The 24,251-nt window shown below is 37.2% G+C and overlaps 4 protein-coding genes across 4 annotated transcripts; 3 read left to right on the top strand and 1 right to left on the bottom strand.

Annotated features, from left to right (window-relative positions):
- Positions 1-285: 285 nt before the first annotated feature.
- LOC136803949 (uncharacterized) lies at positions 286-5,795 on the bottom strand. Its single transcript, XM_067060678.1, has 3 exons — positions 5,729-5,795; positions 780-905; positions 286-611 (listed from the first exon to the last, which is right to left on the bottom strand). Exons 1-3 carry the CDS (start codon positions 5,793-5,795, stop codon positions 286-288), a joined length of 519 nt encoding a protein of 172 aa, XP_066916779.1.
- A 2,415-nt stretch (positions 5,796-8,210) lies between these two features.
- LOC136803938 (uncharacterized) lies at positions 8,211-9,846 on the top strand. The gene is made up of 3 exons (XM_067060668.1): positions 8,211-8,322; positions 8,536-8,982; positions 9,149-9,846. The coding sequence occupies exons 1-3, from the start codon at positions 8,211-8,213 to the stop codon at positions 9,844-9,846; spliced, it is 1,257 nt and encodes a 418-aa protein (XP_066916769.1).
- LOC136803932 (uncharacterized) lies at positions 9,847-10,362 on the top strand. The gene has a single exon (XM_067060656.1). It carries the CDS (start codon positions 9,847-9,849, stop codon positions 10,360-10,362), a length of 516 nt encoding a protein of 171 aa, XP_066916757.1.
- Positions 10,363-21,399: 11,037 nt separating this feature from the next.
- LOC136803922 (uncharacterized) lies at positions 21,400-22,315 on the top strand. Its single transcript, XM_067060647.1, has 2 exons — positions 21,400-21,885; positions 22,013-22,315. The coding sequence occupies exons 1-2, from the start codon at positions 21,400-21,402 to the stop codon at positions 22,313-22,315; spliced, it is 789 nt and encodes a 262-aa protein (XP_066916748.1).
- Positions 22,316-24,251: the final 1,936 nt, after the last annotated feature.

Raw genomic sequence — 24,251 nt, 5'->3', positions numbered from 1 at the left:
ATGTGACCCGAAAAGCTGCCCCAAGATTGGACCCCAGAAAAAATAACTGGAAAATTATAGGTTTTGGTAAATGTACTGGTGGAGTATTACCTTATTACCCTATTTGGCGTAGCCAAAATTGCGTAGTGACGTGAGAAAGGCACGAATCTATTGAGAATGAAAAAATTGGCCTCTAAGGTAAATATTTATGGTATTCATGATGCAATCTTTTATACGGATCAAAGTAACCCGGAACTAATTGCAAAATAACAAAAGGCTTGTGGCAAATTTTGCCTAGTTCAGGGCTTACTCATTTGCTTCCGTCAGTATTAAGTCACGAATATCATGAATTGGTTGCATGAAGTAGTATGATGTTATTCCGTTTCTTCCCACTCCACCAGCAGATTCACCAAAACCATCAAATCCACCAGCATATTCACCAGAACCATCAACTCCACTAGCAGATTCACCAGAACCATCAAGTTCACCAGCAAGTTCACCAGAACCATCAATTTCACTAGCATATTCACCAGAACCATCAACTCCACCAGCAAGTTCACCAGAAGCATTAACTCCACTAGCATATTCACCAGAACCATCAAATCCACCAGCAGATTCAAAAGAACCATCAACTCCACTAGCAGATTCACCAGAACCATCAACTCTACCAGCAGATTCACCAGAACCATCAACTCCACTAGCAGATTCACCAGAACTATCAACTCCACCAGCAAGTTCACCAGAACCATCAAATCCACCAGCAGATTTACCAGAACCATCAATTCCACCAGCAGATTCACCAGAACTATCAACTCCACCAGCAGATTCACCAGAACCATCAATTCCACCAGCAGATTCACCAAAACCATCAAATCCACCAGTATATTCACCAGGACCATCAACTCCACCAATACATTTACCAAAACCTATAATTTCCCAGTGATTTTTTCTGTGGTCACATCTTGGGGCAAGTGGGTCACATCTTAGGGCAGCTTTTTGGGGTCACATTTTGGGGCAAGTGGGGTCACATCTTGGGGCAGCTTTTCGGGTCACATCTTGGAGCAATCGGGTCACATCTTGGGGCAGGGGTCACATCTTGGGGCTGTACAGTGTCCTTAACTCGAACAATTTTTTTATCCCTTCAGAACAAATTTTATGCTATTTTCACCTATATCCCTAATGTTAGTTTAAAAAAATGATGACTTTCTGAAAGCCTTTAAGATTTTAGGAATGACAAAAGCAATATTTAACATATTTTTTTTTGAAGAATATTTTTCAGGCTGATTCCAATCTCATTTTATTTTTTCTAAAACTAACTTAAAGTCAATTTCAGCAATTTTGATATTGACACGAATCAAAAGTACGTTGCTTTATAATGACGTAACGATTTTGTACATTCGCAAGTCACGTGTTAACTGTTATAAGCTTTTCGTCTTTTACTTTTTTCAAACTTTTAAGCTCTTTAAGCTCTTTAAGCTAAAAATTCAGGCGACCTTCCAGCGCAGCTGGTTTTTATTTTGATTTAGGATTGAAAAGCTGAATCGATTGTTATAAATGCAAATTATTACAGTGTATAGCAATTATACCATAACACGAATTACAATATTACAGAATATATCAAAATGACAGACTGGCTATGGTGATGAGCTGATTCATTGATGGAAAAAGTGTTTCGTGTTTCAAACTTTGTTTCTTGTCTTTGAAACTGAATACTAAATACTGTGATTTAGTCAGAAGTTCATTTCAGCAATTATTTCAATTCTTTTGTGATTAATTTTTAGCGATCTTTAGAGCTTCAGCGAGTCGTGTTAAGAAAACTTCACAGCTGCTATCAGGTGGTCGCAACTCAAGAAAGACCTTCTTGACTTGGTAAAATAAGGTGGTGTTTGTCATTATTATAGAAGGGGTCTTTCTGTTGAGAGAAGGCCTGAGTTGTCTTCTCTTGACGAGTGCCTTGTTTGTGAGGTTAATTCTGGTTCGAAAAAACTTCTTCTTTGTCTTCTCTACCGAACTCCTAGTCAAAATGCAGAAGAATTTTCTGCATTTAAACAAAAATTGGAGGAAACTATCAGAAAAATTTATGATGTTTCTCCTACTTTAGCTATTTTCCTCGGTGACTTTAACGCAAGAAACTCAGTTTGGTGGACTGGTGACATTACAAATTCTCAAGGAGAGGACATTAGCGAGTTAGCTTCACAATATGGGTTACATATCAACTAATTGATGAGCCGACTCATCTTCGTCCTGGGTGTTCTCCTTCTTGCATTGATCTTATTTTTTCATCTTCGCGGACTCCTATTTTAGATCCGGGGTTTTACCTTCACTCAATCCACGTTGCCACCACCAGATACCCTTCGTAAAACTAAACTTTCGAACTATATTCCCTCCAGCTTATAAACGCAAGATTTGGGACTTTTCTCGTGCTGATGAGAGGGGAATCGTGCTTGCCCTGAATGCCATTGATTGGGAAACCTCCTTTCTGGGACTCAACGTGGAAGATCGTGTTGCCCTACTCTCTGAATATATACTTAATATTATTTCTAATTTTGTTCCAAATAAAACTATCACCATCAGAGACAAAGATGCGTTATGGATGACTCCTGAGATTAAGCAGATGCTTTTGGATAAGGCTAAGATATATCGTCGTTGGAGAAAATGGGGAAATCCTTTAGATGGTCAGACACTTGATGACATGGTTGACAGGTGCAGATTGGCCATCAAGACTGCCAAGGATAGTTATTTTTCTCGTCTTGGCAACTCTTTAAATGATCCAAACATAGGAAGTAAGAAATACTGGTCTACGCTGAAGCAGTTTCTGAACGTACGTAAAACCCCGAAAATTCCCACCTATTCGAAATGAAAGAAACGTCCTTGTAAGTGATGTTTCTGAGAAGGCCGATATTTTTAACTCTTTTTTCTCAAACCAATGCTCACTTATCGATACTGGCAGTGTTTTGCCACCTGAACAATTTCTTACTAACTCTAGACTGGATAATCTTGTATTTGAAGAAGAAAAAATCGAGTCTATTATTAAATCTTTGAATGTTAACAAGGCCCATGGGTGGGATAATATTTCTACTCGTATGGTCAGAATCTGTGGTAAGTCTCTAGTAAAACCTTTGCTTAGCATATTCAATCTTTCTATCAACTCTGGCATCTTCCCATCACAGTGGAAGAAGGTAACGTGGTTCCTGTCTATAAAAAGGGAGACAGGAGCATAGCCAAAAACTACAGACCAGTGTCTCTTCTTCCTGTGTTTGGAAAAATATATGAAAAGTGTATTTACGATACACTTTACAGGTATTTTGAAAACAATAACTTATTTTCTCCTCCTTGTCAGTCTGGTTTTCGGGAGGGGGATTCCTGCATTTCTCAGTTGTTATCCATAACGCATGATATTTATACAGGGTTTGACAAAGATCCTTCTCTAGATACCAGGGGGGTGTTTTTAGATATTTCAAAGGCATTCGATCGGGTGTGGCACGATGGCTTACTCTTTAAAAACTCAAATCTTATGGGGTGACTGGACCGTTGTTTTCCTTAATTCGCAGCTTTCTTAACGATAGGCATCAGAGAGTTGTGTTAAATGGAAAAACATCTGAGTGGAAGCGAATCAATGCTGGGGTACCTCAAGGCTCGATTCTTGGTCCATTGTTCTTCTTAATTTATATTAATGATCTTCCAAAAAACCTTGAGTCAAAACCGAAGATTTTTGCTGACGATACCTCTTTATTCTCTCTTGTGATTGATCAACTCTTGAGCCTTGAAGTACTTAACAGAGATCTCTCCAGGATAACTGACTGGGCTCATCAATGGAAGATGTCTTTTAACCCTGACCCATCTAAGCAAGCCATTGAAGTCTATTTTACCTGTAGACTCACTCCTCCTAATGCTCCAGTAATCTCATTTAATAATTCTAATATCGCGACCAGTGAGTACCAGAAACATCTTGGTCTAATCTTAGATTCAAAACTTTCTTTTGATCGCCATCTAGACGAGAAGATAAAAAAGGCCAATAAAGGAATTGGTCTTATTAACCGACTTCGCAAGCATGTGCCTAGGAGATCTCTACTAACCATTTATAAATCTTTCATTAGGCCTCATCTTGATTATGGTGATATCGTATATGACCGCCCGGGAAATGCTACCTTTGTGCAGAAGCTTGAATCTATTCAATATAATGCCTGTTTAGCTATAACAGGCTGTTTTCGTGGAACGTCTCAAGAAAAACTATATTCAGAACTTGGTCTTGAAAGTCTTGCTGACAGGCGCTTTGCTAGAAGAATGACATTCTTCTATGGAATTATTAACAATTTAGCCCCTTCGTATTTACGTAACTACCTGCCAGTAAGACTTACAGCACCAGGTGGCCTTAGAACAAGAAATCCTATTTATCCTCTTAATATACGAACTGAGCGTTTCCGTAACACTTTTTTTTTTTTCCGTACTGCATATCTCAGTGGAATGTTCTGGGAGGTAATATACGAGATCTACCTTCAATTAAAACTTTCAAAAAAGCAATCTATGAATTTTTGAGACCCAAGCAATCTCATGTTTTTGATGTTCCTGACATTCAAGGAGTGATCTTTCTTAATCGACTTCGGGTCGGTTTCAGCCATCTCAACGAGCATAAATTTAGACATGGCTTCCGCGACACTTTAGACCCTTTCTGTGGTTGCCGAACTAACTCTGTTGAAAACACTCAGCACTTTCTTCTGCACTGCTCTATATATTCCCATGCAAGACAATCTTTGTTCGACAAACTTCAGACCCTAGGCATTATTTTTCATCCGCCACTTAACCCTCCTTTTTTCTGTCGGCTTTTATTATATGGGGATGAAAGTTTGACTTCAAATCTAAATAAATCTATTCTTTGTTCTGTTGTTGAATTTCTTAACGAAACTGGAAGGTTTAGCGGTGCTTTATTTTAGGCTTTTACCTAACAATTGTAGCTTCCTTCTCCAAGATTTTTTCTTTATTTACTTATTTATTTATTTTTACATAGTCTAGTACCTCTGGCGATATAACGTTAGTTCCTAGCGGGGGGAGGGACTATATTTTATGTTTAAGTAATGTTTTGTAATATGTTCGTAGTGTACACGTGCTTTTGTTTCAATAAAGAAAAAAAAAAAAAAAAAAAAAAAAAAAAAAAAAAAAAAAAAATAAGGAGCCATGAATGGACAAAAAAGTTGAACGTAGCTATGCATAATGTAAAGTTGAATCCATGTGGATATTCTTGATAATGAAAGGGGAAATGTTGATTCGTCTTTTAACTCTTTTATAACTCGATTTAATTCTTTGTATGACAAACATGTTCCCCTGAAACAATTGACCAGACGTCAGGCTGATCTCTTACTAAAACCTTTGATCACCAAAGGCATTCGTTACTCCATGGAAATCAGAGAAAACCTTAACCCGATTCTTCACCTGGTCTTATAAAATTTCTTCGTGGCAGGTATAAATTTTATCAAAATCGAATTGTGTCTCTTATTCGTGCAAGTAAAAAACTTTACTATTCTTGTTACTTTTTTCAAAATTCTGGTTATCTTCGCAAACTATGGTAAGGCGTCAGAGAGATTATATCTTCTTCTTTTTCTTCCACTGGCATTTCCTTGAATATCAATGATTCTTTATCTTCTAATCCTGAAGAAGTTTCTGAAGCTCTTAACGACTTTTTCTCTACTATTGCAGGTAAGATACGCTCTAAAATTCCTTACACGCGTTATTGTAAAACATCTTGTGTTATTACTGACTTCGACGCATACTCCACCAAAGGAGCTTTTCTTTGTGTTTAATTGCTGCTGAACTGACGTCATTTTCCCAAATGACATGCGGAATTTTGTTTACATTTAAAATGAATAGTTTATTTGACACACGTATTAATTCCCAAATGACTTACAAGAATTTGTTTGTAATTTATCTAGTCATTAGGGATTTCTAGCTTATCTAGAAATCCCTCCTATTTCTTTTGTATGATTGTATTCCCTAATGACATTGTTAGATATTTTGACATGTTGATATGCTATAAAAGCTGTGGAAATTTTCATTTAATCAGGGAAGGTTGTGAGAGTAGCTCACGCCACATTTTGAAATGGTTTTTTAACAGAAGAAACTTATATCAAATCATTGAACAACCTCACAACACTCATTCTCTACATAAATATTTCAAAATTAGTAGCTGCATAATGATGAAAGAAGAATGCTGCTTTCTTGTTAAAGAGTAAGATCATATTTTCTTATTCTTTGGTTGGTTCGAGTCAAGCCACGCTACCTTGGCCCAGACCGCTGCTTGCACGTCGGGACAACTGTTTCGACTCTTGGTTTGGATCAAAGGAGATCTGGTTGTTGGATCAACGGTGATATCTGGTGTTTGGATCAACGGAGATTGCTGGCTGGTGGATCGAGGGGATTGCTGGCTGGTGGATCGAGGGGAATGCTGGCTGGTGGATCGAGGGGATTGCTGGTTTGGTCAACGGAGATTGGTTGGATCCGAGTCAAGCCACGCTACCTTGGTACAGACCGCTGCTTGCATGTCGGTACAACTGCTTCGACTCTATCTGCAAAGACTTCGATTGCAACAGTAAGACTCTATCTACATCCGAATTCCTTTGAAATCTGCTTCAAGTTTTGCGACTGAGGACAACCTGGTGTTTTCAGTTCGAGTCAAGCCACGCTACCTTGGTACAGACCGCTGCTTGCACGTCGGTACAACTGCTTCGACTCTATCTGCAAAGACTTCGATTGCAACAGTAAGACTCTATCTACATCCGAATTCCTTTGAAATCTGCTTCAAGTTTTGCGACTGTGGACAACCTGGTGTTTTCAGTTTGAGTCAAGCCACGCTACCTTGGTACAGACCGCTACTTGCACGTCGGTTTAACTGCTTCGACTCTAACTGCAAAAACTCAACTGCTTCGACGCACTTCTATCAAAAGTCACGTCGTCAACATCAACTGAGCTTCGTTGGTAAGGCTCTTTTCACACTTTAACTTTGTTTGTGAAGTGTTCAACTCAACTGCTTCGACGCTGTCTACCCACGTCACGTCGTCAACCTCAACTGAACTTCGTTGGTAAGGCTCTGTTCACACTTTCAACTTTCTTTGTGAAGTGTTCAACTCAACTGCTTAGACGCTGTCTGTCAAACGTCACGTCGTCAACTCAACTGCTTCGGTAAGGCTTTGTTCACACTTTAACTTTGTTTTGTGAAGTGTTCAACTCATCTGCTTCGACGCTGTCTGTCACACATCACGTCGTCAACTCAACTGAGCTTCATTTGTAAGGCTCTTTTCACACTTTCAACTTTGTTTGGTGAAGTGTTCAACTCATCTGCTTCGACGCTGTCTGTCACAAGCCACGTCGTCAACTCACTGCTTCGACGCTGTCTATCAAACGTCACATCGTCAACTCAACTGCTTCGACGCTGTCTATCAAACGTCACGTCGTCAACCTCAACTGAGCTTTATTGGTAAGGCTCTTTTCACACTTTCAACTTTTTTTTGTGAAGTGTTCAACTCATCTGCTTCGACGATGTCTGTCACAAATGTCACGTCGTCAACTCAACTGCTTCGACGCTGTCTGTCACACGTCACGTGTACCGACGTCACGGCTCTGTTCACACCCTCAACTTCGAGCTGTCAAGTCAACAACTGGAAACAATCTGGTGTTTTGAGTTCGAGTCAAGCTAACGTTACCTTGGTACAGAAGGCTGCTTGCACGTCGGTACAACTGCTTCGACTCTAGCTGTCAAGTCAACACATCAACATAGAGCTTGTTAGTTAGGCTCCATTCACACTTTCAACTTCGAGCTGTCAAGTCATCGTCGCTGACAAAATCAACTGCTCACATTCAACCACCAAACGATGTCTGTCACTAGTGAAACTGGAGACCAGATGACTATGGATCTGAAGATAGCAAGTCTTCGCAGAAAACAAGGAGGAAAGAAAGGCTCAATAACCAAACGAATCAACTTGATTGAGGAAATCATCAAGATGAATGGCAGTCGTACCAGAATTCGCTCATTGTACGACTCGATGATTCTCGTTTTGGAAGAAGCTCACGTCATCAACCAAAAACTTGAAGATCTTGGTGATGATAAAGAAGGATGGATGGATGACATGAAGTTTCAAACCGACAACATCAAATCAAAGATCGATGATTATCTTGAACTGCTAAAAGATAATCCCCCGTCGGAAGCTGGTGGATCAGATTGGCTACCTGGGAAATTCCTCTGAATGGACGAAACACAAAAAGAAATCACCAAGGAGCTTGAGAATACCAGCAAGCACACTAAACGTATCTGCACCAGGATTTCAACCCAATCCAACATTGCCACTAACAACTATGGTTAATCCATTTGTGACTACCATAGCTCCTACTTGCACAACATTTTCCAATGCATTCGACAAATCGACGTATGTTCAACCACAACGTAGTAGAGTGGATCCATCAGTAGAGTGGATCCATCACCATTCCAGATTATCAGCACCCCAAAAGAACATGCAGCAAAGGATACAGTACCAAAGTATCAAACAATTACAGATCACTCATCTATACCAGTCAACTCTAACAAGATCGATTCATGGATAGATGAGCTCGACATCAACAAACGACCGTATCAACTGGCTGGTAGCAAAATGGAAGATAAACTTTCCACATGGTTTGTACAACAAGGTCTACCAAGGATCAGAATACCATGGTTTGATGGCACTCCATCAAGCTACGTAGAATTCGTAACAAGCTTTAGAGATCTTGTCCACAACCAAGGATATTTGACCACGCTTCAGAAATGCATCTATCTACATCAAGCTGTACGAGGGGAAGTCAAGAGGTCGATCCAAGGCTTCAGAAATGACCATGAAGGCTACGTCCTCGCACTCAGAAGAATAAAGTACATGTTTGGTCAACGATCAAGAATTGCAGAGTCCGTCATCACACAGATTGTTGATTACAAACCAATTGGCAACAGAGATCAAACTTCGCTCACCGAGTTCTACTACACACTAAGTGATTGCTTGGTGACGCTACGAAAACTAGACTGTTTCCGACCTATACAGCACAAACATCCTCCGACAAGCCTGCACCAAACTCCCGCAGTACCTGCTACATAAATGGGCTGATTATTGTCTTACCCTGAGAAGATCCTGTGAACCAAATCTCACCCACTTGGAAGCCTGGCTTCAAGAAAGGATTCTTGCATCCAAAGACTCTTATCTACCAAGAAAGAAGGACGATAGAAAGGATCACAGGGACCATAAAGATCAAAGAGATTCAAGAAATGGACAAGGACAGGGGAAGCAAAATCAATCACAAGACAATGGCCATCGATCGAATTGGTCTGGCAAAATTGGAGATGGAAAAGGAACAGGACCACAAGGAACAAAAACAAAATCCAAAGACAACAAGTCAAGCAACAAATGCTACTTATGCAAGGATGAGGATCAAATTCACAAATGTCCAAAATACGTATCACTGGATCAACCAGAACGCTTTGAAATGGCAAAGAAGTTGAATCTTTGCTACAACTGCTTGAAGAAGGATCACTTTACGTCAAAATGCAAATCAAAGAACAATTGTTTCAATGCTGGTTGCGATGAACGTCATCATACCACGCTACATGAATACTTCACTGAACATGTAAAAGAATCGTTCTCAGGAAACACTCAAGTTGTTGAACCATCTGGTACAGTGTATCTATCTGTCGTTCCAGTAAAGCTTCAAGGACTGGATTCTTCGTCTATCACTACCGACGCACTTTTGGACACAGGTAGTCAAAGCACTTTGGTCAGAGATGACATCGCCAAGAAACTCAAACTGAAGAGAAGGTTACCTTACACAGATTACTCAAACTTTAACAAGATTGTACGTTAAATGGCTTGGGTTCTTCGTTATACCCGTAACCTTCGAGCAGAAGCTAAAAGGAAACGTGAGAATTCCAAGAAGAAACGAGACAAAGGAAAACCTTACCTAACACCAGAAGAAATCAAAGCTGCAACAATTATCGTCATCAAGGATGTTCAGCTATCAGAATTCGATGAAGAAATCGATGACCTTACAAAGAAACAGGAAGTTGAAAAGGAGAGCAAACTCTATCAATTCAAACCATTCCTGGACAAAAATGGTATCTTGAGAATCGGTGGTAGACTTAAGAATGCCCCTGTCTCATTTGAAGCAAAACATCAAATCGTTATCCCCAAAGGACATGTTGCATCACTTATTGCTGAGAAATATTACAAAGAGAATGGTCACAGTGGTGTAAATCAAACCTTATCCGAAGTTAGACAGAAATATTGGATATTATGTGGAAGGCAAGTAATCAAAACAGTCATCAAAGCATGCGTGGAACGTCAAAGAAAAAAAACAAAAACAAACCTGAGATTCCACTGATGACTGACTTACCTTACAGCAGAATGCAACTCAACCAACCACCATTCACCATCACTGGTGTGGATTTCTTTGGACCAATCCTCGTTAAACAAGGTCGTAAACGTCTGAAGCGCTGGGTTTCACTATTTACATGCATGACGGTCCGATGCGTCCATCTTGAAGTTGTAGAAAGTATGGAAACTGACGATTTTTTAAACGCACTCCAACGCTTCATCAGTTGGAGACAGAAACCAAGGAAGCTGCTCTCGGATTGTGGCTCAAACTTTAAAGGTGCGGTAAAAGAGCTCAAAGAAGAACTAAGAAAATTGAACCAGCACAAGATTGGGGAAATTTGTTGACTCAGGGAGATTGAATGCAATTGAAATTCACCTTGAAGAATCTAATATTAACCGAATTTCATCAACTTATGACATTCATAACTGAAGTGGAAAATATCGTGAACAGTCGTCCACTAACTCCAATCAGTGAAGATCCTAAAGACTTAGAGGCACTAACACCGAACCACCTGCGAAAAGGATTCAACAACGCAGAAGTCCTACTCAATACAGACAAAGATTTGGACATCACAAAATGCTATCGCAAACGATGGAAGCACATTCAGATGTGCTTAGAACACTTCTGGAGTAGATGGAGATCTGAATATCTCCCAACACTGACAACAAGAGGCAAATGGATCGAAGAAAGGAGAAACCTGCAAGTTGGTGATATGGTCCTCCTGCACACGGATGCACCAAGAGGACAATGGCCATTTGGTATTATTGTGGAAACAATACCCGGACGAGACAATCGAATTCGAATGGCGTATGTAAAGACGAATGCTGGTACAAACCTCCGACCCGCTTCGAAGATTTACAGACTTGAACTTCCCAACGTTCGTTAAGGGGAGGGGTATATTGTAAAACATCTTGTGTTATTACTGACTTCGACGCATACTCCACCAGAGGAGCTTTTCTTTGTGTTTAATTGCTGCTGAACTGACGTCATTTTCCCAAATGACATGCGGAATTTTGTTTACATTTAAAATGAATAGTTTATTTGACACACGTATTAATTCCCAAATGACTTACAAGAATCTGTTTGTAATTTATCTAGTCATTAGGGATTTCTAGCTTATCTAGAAATCCCTCCTATTTCTTTTGTATGATTGTATTCCCTAATGACATTGTTAGATATTTTGACATGTTGATATGCTATAAAAGCTGTGGAAATTTTCATTTAATCAGAGAAGGTTGTGAGGGTAGCTTACGCCACATTTTGAAATGTTTTTTTAACAGAAGAAACTTATATCAAATCATTGAACAACCTCACAACTACTCATTCTCTACACGCGTCATCATTTCTCAGAATGGCTAAAGAATGACAATCGAAACGTCAATCACTTTCGTGTTTCTTCAACTTCCAAAAAATCTCCAAAGTTATTTCATCTCTCAGTGAACATAAAGCTTCAGGTCCGAACAGCATTCCTTTTCGAATTATGTCCTCAAATCTGAAAAGTCTTTCTTCAATCTTTGCAGATATCATAAATCTTTATTTCTTTACTGGTATCTCTCCTAGTCAACTCAAAGAAGCGAAAGTCATCCCCGTCTTCAATAATAAGGGCTCTCCATTTGATGCTACAGGCCCATCTCTCTTCTTTCAAATATCGACAAAATTTTCCAAAGACTTATGCACAAAGCGGCTAATAAACTTTCTTGATCGTTCTACCTCTATCCATCCTTTACAATTTGGTTTTCATTCCAATCATTCAACTGAGACAGCTCTTCTTTACTGCATAAACAAAATTTCTCAAGCTCTTGATGATGGTAAGTATATACACCGAGGGGTTTCTTCAAAATATCTGTTCTAAAGGCATGTTCTAGCTGAGAATAGAGATCTGTTCTAAGAAAAACAGGAAATTTGTCTACCTAGAAATTATCGATCTGTTCTTACATAAAAATCTGTCACCTGGAAATTTTCGATCAGTTCTAAGCAAAAATTATGGCCGATCTTTTCCCTAGAATATATGCTTCCCAATTTTGGTCCAGCTGGGAAAATACTATCTGTTCTAAACCTTGCCCCCGCTGCCCACTTTGGTCATCGATTTGATCTGTTCTATAAGTTTTCCAGCTGGAAATCCGTTATCTGTTCTAATAAGTTCCGCATCATGCAGTACTCGCTCCTTTCTGATCTGTTCTAAAGGTTTCCAGCTGGAAATTAGGGATCAGTTCTAACATTGAAAACATTTCCAGCTGGCAAGTAAGAACAGATATTTTCAAGAAAACTAATTTTTATGATCTGTTCTAGGATTAAAAATATTTCCAGCTGGCAAATAAGAACAGATATTTTACAAGAAATCAGATTTTATGATCTGTTCTATTCCTTTCTCAGAAAATAGTATCTGTTCTATTTGCTTTAGCTTTACTTGGCTGGATAAACACGATTGGTACCCTGGTACCCTGGAAATTGGGGTATCTGTTCTAAAAATGAAAAAATCCTTCCAGCTGGCAAATAAGAACAGGTATTTACGAATTTTTAGTCAGTGGCTGCTTCTGTACCCTATTGAAGATGGCCGTCGCAACTCAGAACTTGCTGATGAATTTCATAAGAAGTATCTTCTTGACTATTTTTATTGATTACCAAGCAAAGTAGCATGAATAGAAAATTTGAAATGACAGCTACTGAGAAATAAACGAGCCATTTCTGATTGGTTACCTTGCTGATTTAGCAACCACTATATATTTTACCTACAATCTAAGATGTCTGCGACATTATCTGAAAAGGTCTATTTAGTGAATGATCATATATTTTTGTAAGTAAAAAACTTTAGGAGAAAAAAATGAAAGATGATGATACCAAAAAGTAGTCTGTCCCAAGTTAAAAAGTTAATCACATTCAAAAAAGTGAATAATGTTTTGTGTTGATTAGAGAGCTAGAGTATGCACTGAAAAAATTCTTCGAGTTCATGATTTTAACTCTGTTGTCAATGTTATAGCTTGACATGTTTTTGTCAGGCAATTTTTTTTTTCATTTCATTTCATAAGTCATTTTACTAATTCATGTCAAGTTTAATCTTACTGAAGTTGTATATATTGAATATAACGAACGCAGGAATGAAAATAAGTACTGAAATTGTTCAATCAATCAATCAATCAATTCAACTCACAAATCCATCACTATGGAGGACACCGATTTAACGAAAAATTAATTGGTCAACATCCTGCAAAACAGAGTTGCTTGGAAGAATATTGTCATGGCTTCGCTGAGTAGGACGAAGCGTATGTATGTACGTATATGGTTCCTATGTGGTAAAGGCAATTTCCCAGATAGATATTCATAGTAAAAAGATTTGGAAACTTTGATGTGCTTTGTACATTGCTTTAAAGAGTAGACCGACTCCAAACCAAAATTGGAAGCAGGTCGAGGGAAATTCTCTGAAACCTGACATTTTCCATTTCCCTCGGTCACCTGGGAACCACGCTCGTCTGGACTTTCTTAATAGATAAATTCTACATTTCAACTTATTGTTTGTGATTTTAGTTTCGAATTCATTTGAGTATTTTCCAAATCTACAGAACAATTCATAGTTGCGCTAGTGAAATGAGTGCATATCTTGATTTTAAAGAATTCCCTGGTTAACGCAAAAATACACACTATTTTGCCATTGTACTTAATCAGCATTGTCTCGCAGAATTTTGGCTAGTAGTAGCTTTTTTGGTTTGGGTTTTTGAGTCATTTTGCATGAGATTTATTTTTGTGATTTACCCCTCCATTCTTTCAAATGACATAGGTTGACCTGCGCAAATGTACTTTGATTGATCCTACGTTGATTGTAGAGCTATCATGAACAGATAAGCAAGCCCTCTCAGTTAAAAGGTACACTATCATCAGATGCCTAATCTTCAAGTTTTAACAAATAGAGGGTAGGCTAATAGTCGGGGTGTAGACATTGCCTCTAATACCTTAAAATAGGGCAACAAAAAATCTCAAGAATTCCAAATTCATAAAATAGATTTTAGAATCCCCGAAAGAGATATACATTTCCAGTTCTTTTCGTTTATCTTTCGTGATTTTCATCGAGTTATTGAGACAGTGATGTCTTTACTACATAATTTCAGAAAAGCAATGAATTAAAGCATACCTCTGGGTAATATTTGAAAACATGTCTCTGGCTTGAGCTTTCCTTGGTTTCGAAGCGATTTGATTTCTTTTCTTTTCTTGTAGAATGCTTTGTAAAGCTCTTTAGGGTCTCTTGGGAAAAGCGTGTGTAGAATATCACGCTTTGTGCACTCTGACATCTCGACGAGCTCTTGTAAAATCAGATTATTCTTCCGATTGTGTCTTGTTTGCAATGGACCATCTAAAAATAAACAAGCTAGATGCTGAATGGGCCTACCTGATGATGAAAGTTAGATAGCAATGCGAGGAGAAAAATAACAAAAATCAGTCAGAAAATATAGCGTTTAGCAAAAATGCACAACACAATAAATTCATCATTGATTGTTGATGAGGGAGAGGGAAGGGTTGTAGGGAAAAAATAAATAGAAAGTTCTGGTCGCAAAAATCAGTTTTATTGACAATTGAATCATGCTTGATGGTGAGCATTGTGTGATAGTAGAGATATTTTGAGAAAACATCACTCATCCCAAAATAAACAATCTACATTATCCATTCAAGTCCAACGTGCTTACGCAGGAATAGACCATGAAAAGACCTTCTCTAGCTACCAGCATTCAGTCAATGGAAAATCATCATATACCATTCACGTTGAATAGATTTACGCATGAAGATCATCGAGGAAAACGGACTGCAACCCCGTTAGCCCAAGCGTGACTAATATCTTACATACCACTGACACACTAGATAATCGAGAACAAAACCAAGAGACTGAATCAATCTATGCACAACACTGAAAGATTTATGAGCTGGGATCGAGGAAGCAATCCCAACCACATGAATATGGATGCGGACAACTAAACCAACGTGACTATTGATCCCAGGCTCTAAATCCAGTCCTCTAAATACTCATAGAACTAAAAACTATAAATACCGGAATCACAAAATCATTAGGGGTTGTCGGAGAGCGTGCTGAGAGTCGGAAGCGTGCTGGAGAGTCGAAACATGCTGGAAAGCTAGAGAGTTACGAACCGTACTATTAGTAAAGAGACTTGTTACTGATTTAGATCTGGAACCTTCCATAACATCAATTGGAGGTATTATCGTGTTATCGACTTTTTAGACAACTATATTAAGGAACAGTTATTTGGAGTTATTGAAATATTAAGACAGGAAATTTAATAGAACCGGTATATACGTTAGTGATCACTTTCATGTAAATATAAAATTCATTCGATCGAAGTTACTATCGTCCAGTTACTATCTTTTTAAATTGTACTCTTTCAGGGTACACTGCGCCTCGGGATTTAGTTAAACTGTCTGGTGAAATATCCAGGGAGTTCCACACATAACTCACCTTGTGCGACAATTGTTATCAATAATGTTTTTGTGTGAAAAACATAGAAATATCAGGAAAAAATCCAACGAAAATCTGCAAAAACGGCGATTTCCCGCATTTTCAACCGGAAAAATTTTTTTCTCAAAAATCAAACTCGGCCATGTTTTGAGCATTGCAAATACGCATCTCTCTGCAAAAATCAGAAAAAACTATGAATGAAAATTCGAGAAAATGTCAAAAATCCGGTTTTTCCGGCATATTCGGTCGGAAAAAAATGTTTTTCGAAAATCGGGCTCCGTCACATTTTAGGTATTGTCATTTTGTATCAGTGTGCAAAATTTCATTAAAAAATATATAGTACAGCTCGAGAAATTTAAGAAATACTGTCTTTCCGGCGAAAATAGGTTGTTCCGGCGATTTTTAAATAGTTCCGGCTTCAAAAATCAATTTTATTGAAAATTGAAACATACTTGATGGTGGGCATTGCTATTAATAATGTTTTTGAATGAACAAACAACCAATTATAAGGAAAAAGTCCAATGAAAATCCAGAAAAACGGCGATTTCCGGCATAAAAATTTTTCTCAAAAATCGGACTCTGCCATGTTTTGGGCATTGTTAATACGCATCTTTGAGCAAAAATTCAGAAAAAACTAATGATAAGATCTGGAGAAAATGCCAAAAAAACAGTTTTTCCGGCATATTTCCGGCAGTTTTGGCCGGAAAATTTTTTTTCGAAAATCGGGCTCCGTCACATTTTGGGCTTTGCCATTTTGCATCATTGTGCCAAAAATCAGAAAAAACTAATGAGCCAATCCTGAGAAAAGCTGGTAACAAACGAACGGACGAACGAACGGACGAACGGACGGACATGGGTTAATTTATAGGACCTCCACCGGGGTACCTGGATGTAGGTCCAAAAAGATAACACAAACTGTGTTACATTTACAAATATAAGTGAGTAAGTATCAAGGTTAACTCATTCATTTAAAGCCTGGAATGGGTTAGATGGGTTCTTTAACCTTTTTTAAGAGAAAAATGAAGCGTGGAGATTTGTGCCACATTTAGAATAGTCTTTTGTTTTCGCGTGAAATATCATTCAAAAATCTACCGATGGGTTTTACTCTTTGGTAAAAGCTATGACATGTCTTAAAATTATCATAATTTTTAGATCGCATTAGTCGACAGAAAATATAGACAAACAAACGACTGAAATGAAGGGTATTATGGTGTAGTTTATAGCCTCAAATGAGTTAAGGCGTGCCTAGATCTTTTAATATCACAAATCTTAGTGATTCAGTTCTACTTATGGAATTTTAGTTTACCTTACCTTAAGGTTTCAGGGTCCGGTTGTGAAGTAATCAAATATTAAATTTAGAAGTACAAGTCGAATCTTTGTCCAATTTGGACCAAAGATGCATCTTATTAATGCCTAACATTTCCAGTGAAACGTTTTTGAAAATTTTGACGATGTCAACAAAAAATGCAAAAAATTTGCTGATGTCATTAAATTGTTTCAAAAAGATACAATCATGGTCGTAATATATGATGAAAAAAAGGAAATTGCAACGAAATTAGTTTGGGAGGGTAGAGTTTTAACGCTAGACATAAGACTTTGAACTTTAGGATCTAACAATCCAACAATTTCAAAATTTCAAAAATGGTTCAAAAACGCTCAGAATATAGCCTGGAGATCTATACTTTGGGTATCACTTAGATGCATCTTCGGTCCAAATTTTGCTAAGGACTGCGCACTTTTAATATTATATTATAACGTGTTTGGGTTCGTCCAATGGGATAGTTTCTTTAACTCAGGTTGTTAATTTTACGTGTCAAAACCTTTCATGTGCAGTGGAATTTCAAAATTTAGGTGAATTTAACACCCCTGTCTCTGTAGCCCAGTGGGTGTTGAACCCATTTGGGTGGGAATCTATTGGTTAGGGTGGTAAAAATCTTCTTGATTTTCGCTGGGGAAAGAAAAATTTTGACAACTTTTTTTTTATCTATAAACTTTTGGTTTAGTACTACTCAGCAGAGTCTGATTCTTGAATGGAGGTTTGGGAAAAGGGGGCAGTATGTTGTATCAAATCTTATCAACTTCTCAACGCAAGAACGCATTCTCAATGTTCAAGTTTATCCTTCGTTAGTGGACCCTTTGCTGTTATATCATTTTCTGTGTATGATTTGTTTTGCCTAAGATTTTACATAAAAAAGTTATATTTTTGTGAAAGCAATCGAAAAAATTCATAACAATATGACAACGCACCATATCATAATAACGTGGAAATTACCATACAAGTCAGGGTTAGATACAGGCAACATGTTGAAGTGAAAAATTTTGATAGCGGGCGAAATTCTTTTTTGCCTTTTCCGGGTATTTCACCTTCAAATAATGGATTCTAGAAGAAGGAGAAGGAGAAAATTCTAGTGGAGCGACTTTTTTGAAAGAAAAGTTCTTCTGGGTATGTTAAAATCAGGCCATTTTGAGTAGGGTTTGTGTTAACTTTTTCATCATTTTCAATGAAGCCAACATTCCAGTAGGGCGAGCAAGGCTGCTACAGGTTCGCCAATTTGAAAATTCCAGGCTTTTAGTCTCAAAAGCAATATGTTTTTCAGATTCCAACAATATGCAGTCAAAAGTATTTCCCAATATTTTCCAGACATTTTATTCATTAGGATAACGGTAATTTGAAAGATTGATGGATGCAACGGAGAGATGAATGACAGAATGAACATGATTTAAAGACTAATATAAGTTGCGAGCAAAGCGAGCAGAAATTTTTTAGAATTTGAAAGTTTCCTATCTCTGGAAAGTTTACTAAACTTAATCTTGACCATTTACTTCAATCGAAAAAGATAGTAAAGAACGTTTTTTCTGCTGGACTACAAAAACACAGCTAACTAGTGTATATGTATAAGAATTGCGAAGCGATCCAGGCAAGTCACTCAATTCGCAAGTTGCAAGCAAAATATTTAAATCAAAAGGGTCATAGATTTGAAATAGATAATTGATCCGTAAATGTAAGACCGAACTCTTTAGGGATTTATTCAGAAACTTGCGACGTTTACTTCTACGAATTCGAGGAAAGTTATACAATTTTTTTAATGAATCGTTAAAAATATTCCTTTAATCCATTATTGTCTTCTCTACTCTCTGAGAATATTCAATGAAAAGTTCATTCATCGTTTTTGCTCGGGAAAGTTTGTCAACCTTAAACCTTAAGTCCGGGCCTGAGGTATTTTTAATTGTTACTTTTTGTTTTGACTCGTTTTACTTCCGGTTTCGAATTCCTTGTGTTCGAAATCGAACTTTCAAATCTTTCTAATTTCAAAATTCGAACGTTTGAATAAAAACATTAGAAAACTTTTTCCAAATTGCAATTTTTTGTAAACACCCCTTAACTCAACGAAAGAACTAACATAACACCCCTCTATGTCACAGATGCGCAGGGAAACGTCGCAAAATTTTGTCCCCTGAGGAAAAATACCCTGGAATTTCATCCCCACTCATAATTCAATTTTAAAAGATTGTCCAAAACCATCCCACTGGATTTTGGAACAGAAGAATTTCCCCATTAGGATTTTAATAGGAATTTTTATCCCTGCTAAGGAGCCCCTAAGGAAAAAGGTTCCACCGGGCTGTGAGACTGGGGTGTGGACAGTAAACAAAAAAGTTTCAATAAAAGTCTTTGATCTGCGCCAAATAATTTTGTGTCATTGAAAGGCTTTATATTTTGAAAAATGACCTAAATAGCCTATTCAAAAGGTCCCTCTTGCAGAGAGCCCAGAGGAGCAACAAAATTAAACAAACTTTAAACACCACCATCTCGATAAACCATCGAGACAGTGTAGGACAAATACAAAGGATTTTAAGACTAGAATTTAATGGAAATAAGTTAACTTATGCAATTTCAATATTCAGAATTACAATAACCATGCCTAATTAGGAGTATCATTGCATCATAAATTCTGAAAAATGTAACAAAGTTATGAAATTATATTAAAACTATTATATAGGGCTGTAAAATCCTGATATGAAAATAAAGAAAATTCAGATAAAAAGAACTGAGATCAAAAAGCTGAGATTTAGAAAGAATTCTCCAACGACTCTAGTCTACTCAGCAAAACATCTAAATTTTCCTGGCTGTGTATTTTTTCAAAGTTGGCAAATCTAAAGGCTCTTAATCTTAAGTCTGCTAGGCTACGTCAAATCTTCCTTCGTTTCGAGCGTAAAACTCCTACTCTTGTAACAAAGAAATTTTAAACAGTTAAAGTGCATCATAAAAATAATGTCAAGTTTTGTCGATGTATTTTGACATTTTACAAGTCATTACCATTACCAATAATGAAATCCTTTATAATACAATCACATGTCAATGTTCTATTTCTCTCTGACCACCAATGCGTATTCATAAACAACAAACAACAACCACATGGATGTGGCCACATCATCGAGGGTTTGCCAAGCCAAAATTTCAAAAACAACGACAAATGAACAGTTCTCCTTCCACTGAATAAGGGGTGGAATAAATTCTTCCAGGCTAGCCATATCCAAAATATTTTTCTTCCCATTTCAAAACATACGAAAAGTCCAAATTCGTGTTGTGCTAAAAGGAATGGTTCTCCAACCATATGTATACAGTTCATTTTTTTCATGATATCCATGACGTAATCTTTTTCGTTACCGTGAATTCCATTTCTCGGAATCAGCCATTATTGGTGGCAAAAAAACAAAAACAAACTGCTTTTTCAACGTAATCTCTAGTGTTTTTTCAACTATAAGCTCCTGTGCTGTCAAATTTGTTCCTGTCCTGTTAATTTTTCCAGTAATTCCTTCAGACAATATTAAAAAGAAGATCCATCATCGTAAAGACAGAAGATGCCAAAGTCATGCAGTGTGCTTAATTGCACAAATCGTTATGTTTCAAACAAGGTAGTGATTACAGAGAAAACGAAAAAATCACACAAGAATATACCTTTCCATACTCTACCAACGGATGAAGAAAGAAGATTAAAATGGATTGCTTTCATAAACAGAAAAAAAGGAACACTTCCAGAGACAGTTTACGTCTGTGGTGAACATTTCATTACTGGCAAAAAAAGTCACGATAAAAATCACCCAGATTATGTGTACCAACTATCAATGTCATAAAGAAATTACAATCCAGTAGCAGTACTACCAACCCATTGCCCTCCACAAATTTATTGTCAAGCTCAAAAACAAGTGCAACTAAATCTCCCACAAAACTTGCTTCATCATCTTTGAGACGTGCAATTAGACACAAAAACATTTTGAAGACGCGGTTAAACAATCCAAAAAGAAGAAAAAGGACGCTTAATGATGAACAAGATACAAATTGTGAAGATAACCCAACAGATGACCCAACAATTGAACTAGGAGCTTTAAAAGAAAAAATCAAGGAAATGGAGAGTGTAATTTCAAAACAAAACAATGAACTTTAATCTTCTAAAGAAACAATTTCATAACAAAACAAAGAACTTTTATCTTCTAAAAGAACAATAGTTACACTTTATAATTCTCATCGAAAATTGAAAGAAAGAGTTAACAAATTGATAAAGTATAATAATGTGACTAACCTCAAGCTAATGGAAACAAAAGCACTTCTCAGGGACCATTTGTTTATCACAAATGATAGTAAAAAGAAAATGAAATTTTACACTGGGCTCCCTTCTTTCGAGATTTTCAAAAATGTAATTGAGTTCATTAAAGATCATGTTGACAGAGATGAAACATCTACCAGGCTTACCCACAAGCAAGAATTTGTGATTGTTATGATGCGCTTACGATTTGGTCTACTTGAAGAAGACTTGGCATATAGATTCGGTGTTGCACAATCAACTATTTCGCGAATTTTATCACGCTGGATTGGAGTGATGGCAACAAGATTTTCTTTTTTAATTCAATGGCCAGAACGGGAGCAATTGCGTAAAACTATGCCTGCCTGCTTTCTCGAGAACTTTGAAAAGTGTGCAGTGATCTTAGATTGCTTTGAAGTCTTCATCGAAAAACCAAACGACCTAACTGCTCGTGCTCAAACTTATTCGTCATATAAACACCATAATACTGTTAAAGTATAAACACCACAAGGCACAATTTCATTTGTTTCAGAACCATGGGGAGGACGTACATCAGATGTGTACCTTACTGAAAATTCTGGTTTACTCAAAAACCTTATTCCCGGAGATGTTGTGATGGCAGATCGTGGTTTTACGTGGTGATTCTGTTGGTTTACACTGTGCAGAGTTAAAAATTCCTGAATTTACAAAAGGTAAATCACAACTTGAGAAAACAGCAATTGATGGCACCCGGGATCTTGCATCTGTTCGAATACATGTTGAACGAGTTATTGGGCTATTACGTAACAAATTTACTTTGCTTCAGAAAATTCTACCTAACAAAATGTTAATGAAAAAATCTGATGGAACATGTACACTGTCAGAAGTTCTAATTGTTTGTTCGGCACTCTGTAATTTGAGTGGTCCTGTGGTACCGTTGGATTAAGTTGATGATATAAATGAAATATTTCAAAGTTTTTTTTAAATATTAACATAGAGATATACTGTAGCAATAAAAATAAAATAACAATAGATATATCATAAACAAAAATTACCTTAAGGGAAAAAAAATTTGTTACTTTGGTTGTAATAGGTATTTTAAAATTTGCAAAAAAAATAGTACTAGTAATCGTATGGTTTGGAGTGCAATTAACGATTAATCACGAGTAACAAAGGAGAGTTTAGTTTAGTTTAAGTTCTCTTTCGCTTTTTGTAGTACTATTTACAGTGAATAAAAACCTGAGAGTGAAAAGAGCTCATAAATGGGAGCTTTCTACGCCACTCATCAGTATAAAATCCTTTAAAAATATTACAGGAAACTTTTAAAATATTACGGAACGTTTTCGTAATAATAATAAACTAAAGGAATGACTGCCTCAGGGGCAGAATAACGTTTACACGCACAAATGAAAAGTCTAAAGCAGCAATAATAAAAAAAATAAAAAATTTAAGATAAAGTAGCTCAAGTTATATAACAAACCAAATAAAGCATATACACAATCGATAATCAATGTTTTACTGTGTTCTATATAGCCTATCTTTAAGGTGACTACAGAGGGAATGCGAAGATAATTCAGCAATGTTGTGACAATCAAGTTGATGCCACACTAGAGGGGCGTGGTACATGACCGGGCAATCAGCTTTATTAGAGTGAATAACAAAGACGCTGTTTTTGTCATTACGGTTGGCTGGGTTGTCGATGTCATATGGACGAGGATGGCAAGTGAATAGATCGATTAATGATTTGGTTAAATCTTTTTTTAAAAATTTATGTACAAGTTTACAAGCTTCAAGTTTAAATAAACTGTTTATGTTTAGTGGTTTGAATTCGACATTCAAAATAGAATTGTTTTCAACCTTGTTGTTAATGAAGGCATGAGCTTTAGCCATGATTTTGTTAATTTGGTTCAACCCAGGGGTTTCTGGGCTTCCCCATGAAGTTATGCAGTATGTTAAGTGGGATTGAATTAGGGCATAGTACAAAGACATTAGATTTCTTTTTGAGATGTATCTACCTACCTTGTGTAACATACCTACCCCTTGTTTGATCTTGGTGCTTACCAATTTTGTGTGTTCTTTCCAATTAAGTTTCTCATCTACAATGACTCCAAGATATCTACAACTACTGGTGTTTTTGAGCTTTTCGCCTGAAACAAATAAATTAAAATCTTTAAGTTTGTTGTGTTTCCCATAAAATAGTATGAAGTTTGACTTGGAAACATTTAGTGTAAGCTTGTTGCATACAAGCCAATTCGAAATTTTGTCCAATTCCAAGTTCAGTGTTGTTTGAAGCCTGAGAGGATCTTTGTCACTAAGAAATAGGCAAGTGTCGTCTGCGAAAAGAATGCTTGAAAGAGTTGTGTTTAGAGAGATGTCATTTATATAGATCAAAAATAGAAGGGGTCCCAACACAGATCCTTGTGGAACTCCATGAGAAATATGTTTGGGATCAGACTTTGTTTGATTTATGGTCACTGTTTGTAGACGGTTGGAAAGGTAGCTGTGGAACCACTTTAGGATGGGACCACGAACACCAGATCTTTGAAGTTTTTGTAGCAGAATAGGGTGATTAACTGTGTCAAAAGCTTTGGCAAGATCTAAGAAGATAGCACAACCATATTCTTTGGCTTTAAGAGATTTTTTGATCATTCGACTCAGTTGAAGAACAGCAGAAGACGTGGACTTACCCTTTTGAAAACCATGTTGGTTTTTGTCAAGATATTCGTTTTTGTCGAGAAACTTTGATAGTCGCTTGTGCATTACCTGTTCGAATATTTTGTCAAACAGGGGTAGTACGGAGATAGGCCTGTAGTTTTTGATGTCATCCCGAGGTCCTTTTTTAAACAGAGGGAGAACTTTTGCATGTTTTAGTGTCTCAAGGA

Source organism: Clytia hemisphaerica, unplaced genomic scaffold (genome assembly GCF_902728285.1).
Source record: "Clytia hemisphaerica strain Z4C2 unplaced genomic scaffold, Clytia hemisphaerica genome assembly, whole genome shotgun sequence".
Lineage (NCBI taxonomy): Eukaryota > Metazoa > Cnidaria > Hydrozoa > Leptothecata > Clytiidae > Clytia > Clytia hemisphaerica.
Note: the sequence above shows the minus strand (reverse complement) of the source record. Positions and strands in the feature narration are given on the sequence as shown.

Coding starts and splice junctions, on each gene's coding strand:
- LOC136803949 (XM_067060678.1), bottom strand. CDS start 5,795: ATGACGTCAGTTCAGCAGCAATTAAACACAAAGAAAAGCTCCTTTGGT. Junction 906..5,728: donor TGGAGTATGCGTCGAAGTCA/GTAATAACACAA, acceptor GGGAAATTATAG/GTTTTGGTAAATGTATTGGT. Junction 612..779: donor TGGTGGAGTTGATAGTTCTG/GTGAATCTGCTG, acceptor CTGCTAGTGGAG/TTGATGGTTCTTTTGAATCT.
- LOC136803938 (XM_067060668.1), top strand. CDS start 8,211: ATGGACGAAACACAAAAAGAAATCACCAAGGAGCTTGAGAATACCAGC. Junction 8,323..8,535: donor CATTGCCACTAACAACTATG/GTTAATCCATTT, acceptor CATCTATACCAG/TCAACTCTAACAAGATCGAT. Junction 8,983..9,148: donor CGAGTTCTACTACACACTAA/GTGATTGCTTGG, acceptor CCCACTTGGAAG/CCTGGCTTCAAGAAAGGATT.
- LOC136803932 (XM_067060656.1), top strand. CDS start 9,847: ATGGCTTGGGTTCTTCGTTATACCCGTAACCTTCGAGCAGAAGCTAAA.
- LOC136803922 (XM_067060647.1), top strand. CDS start 21,400: ATGGAAACAAAAGCACTTCTCAGGGACCATTTGTTTATCACAAATGAT. Junction 21,886..22,012: donor AACACCATAATACTGTTAAA/GTATAAACACCA, acceptor TTGTGATGGCAG/ATCGTGGTTTTACGTGGTGA.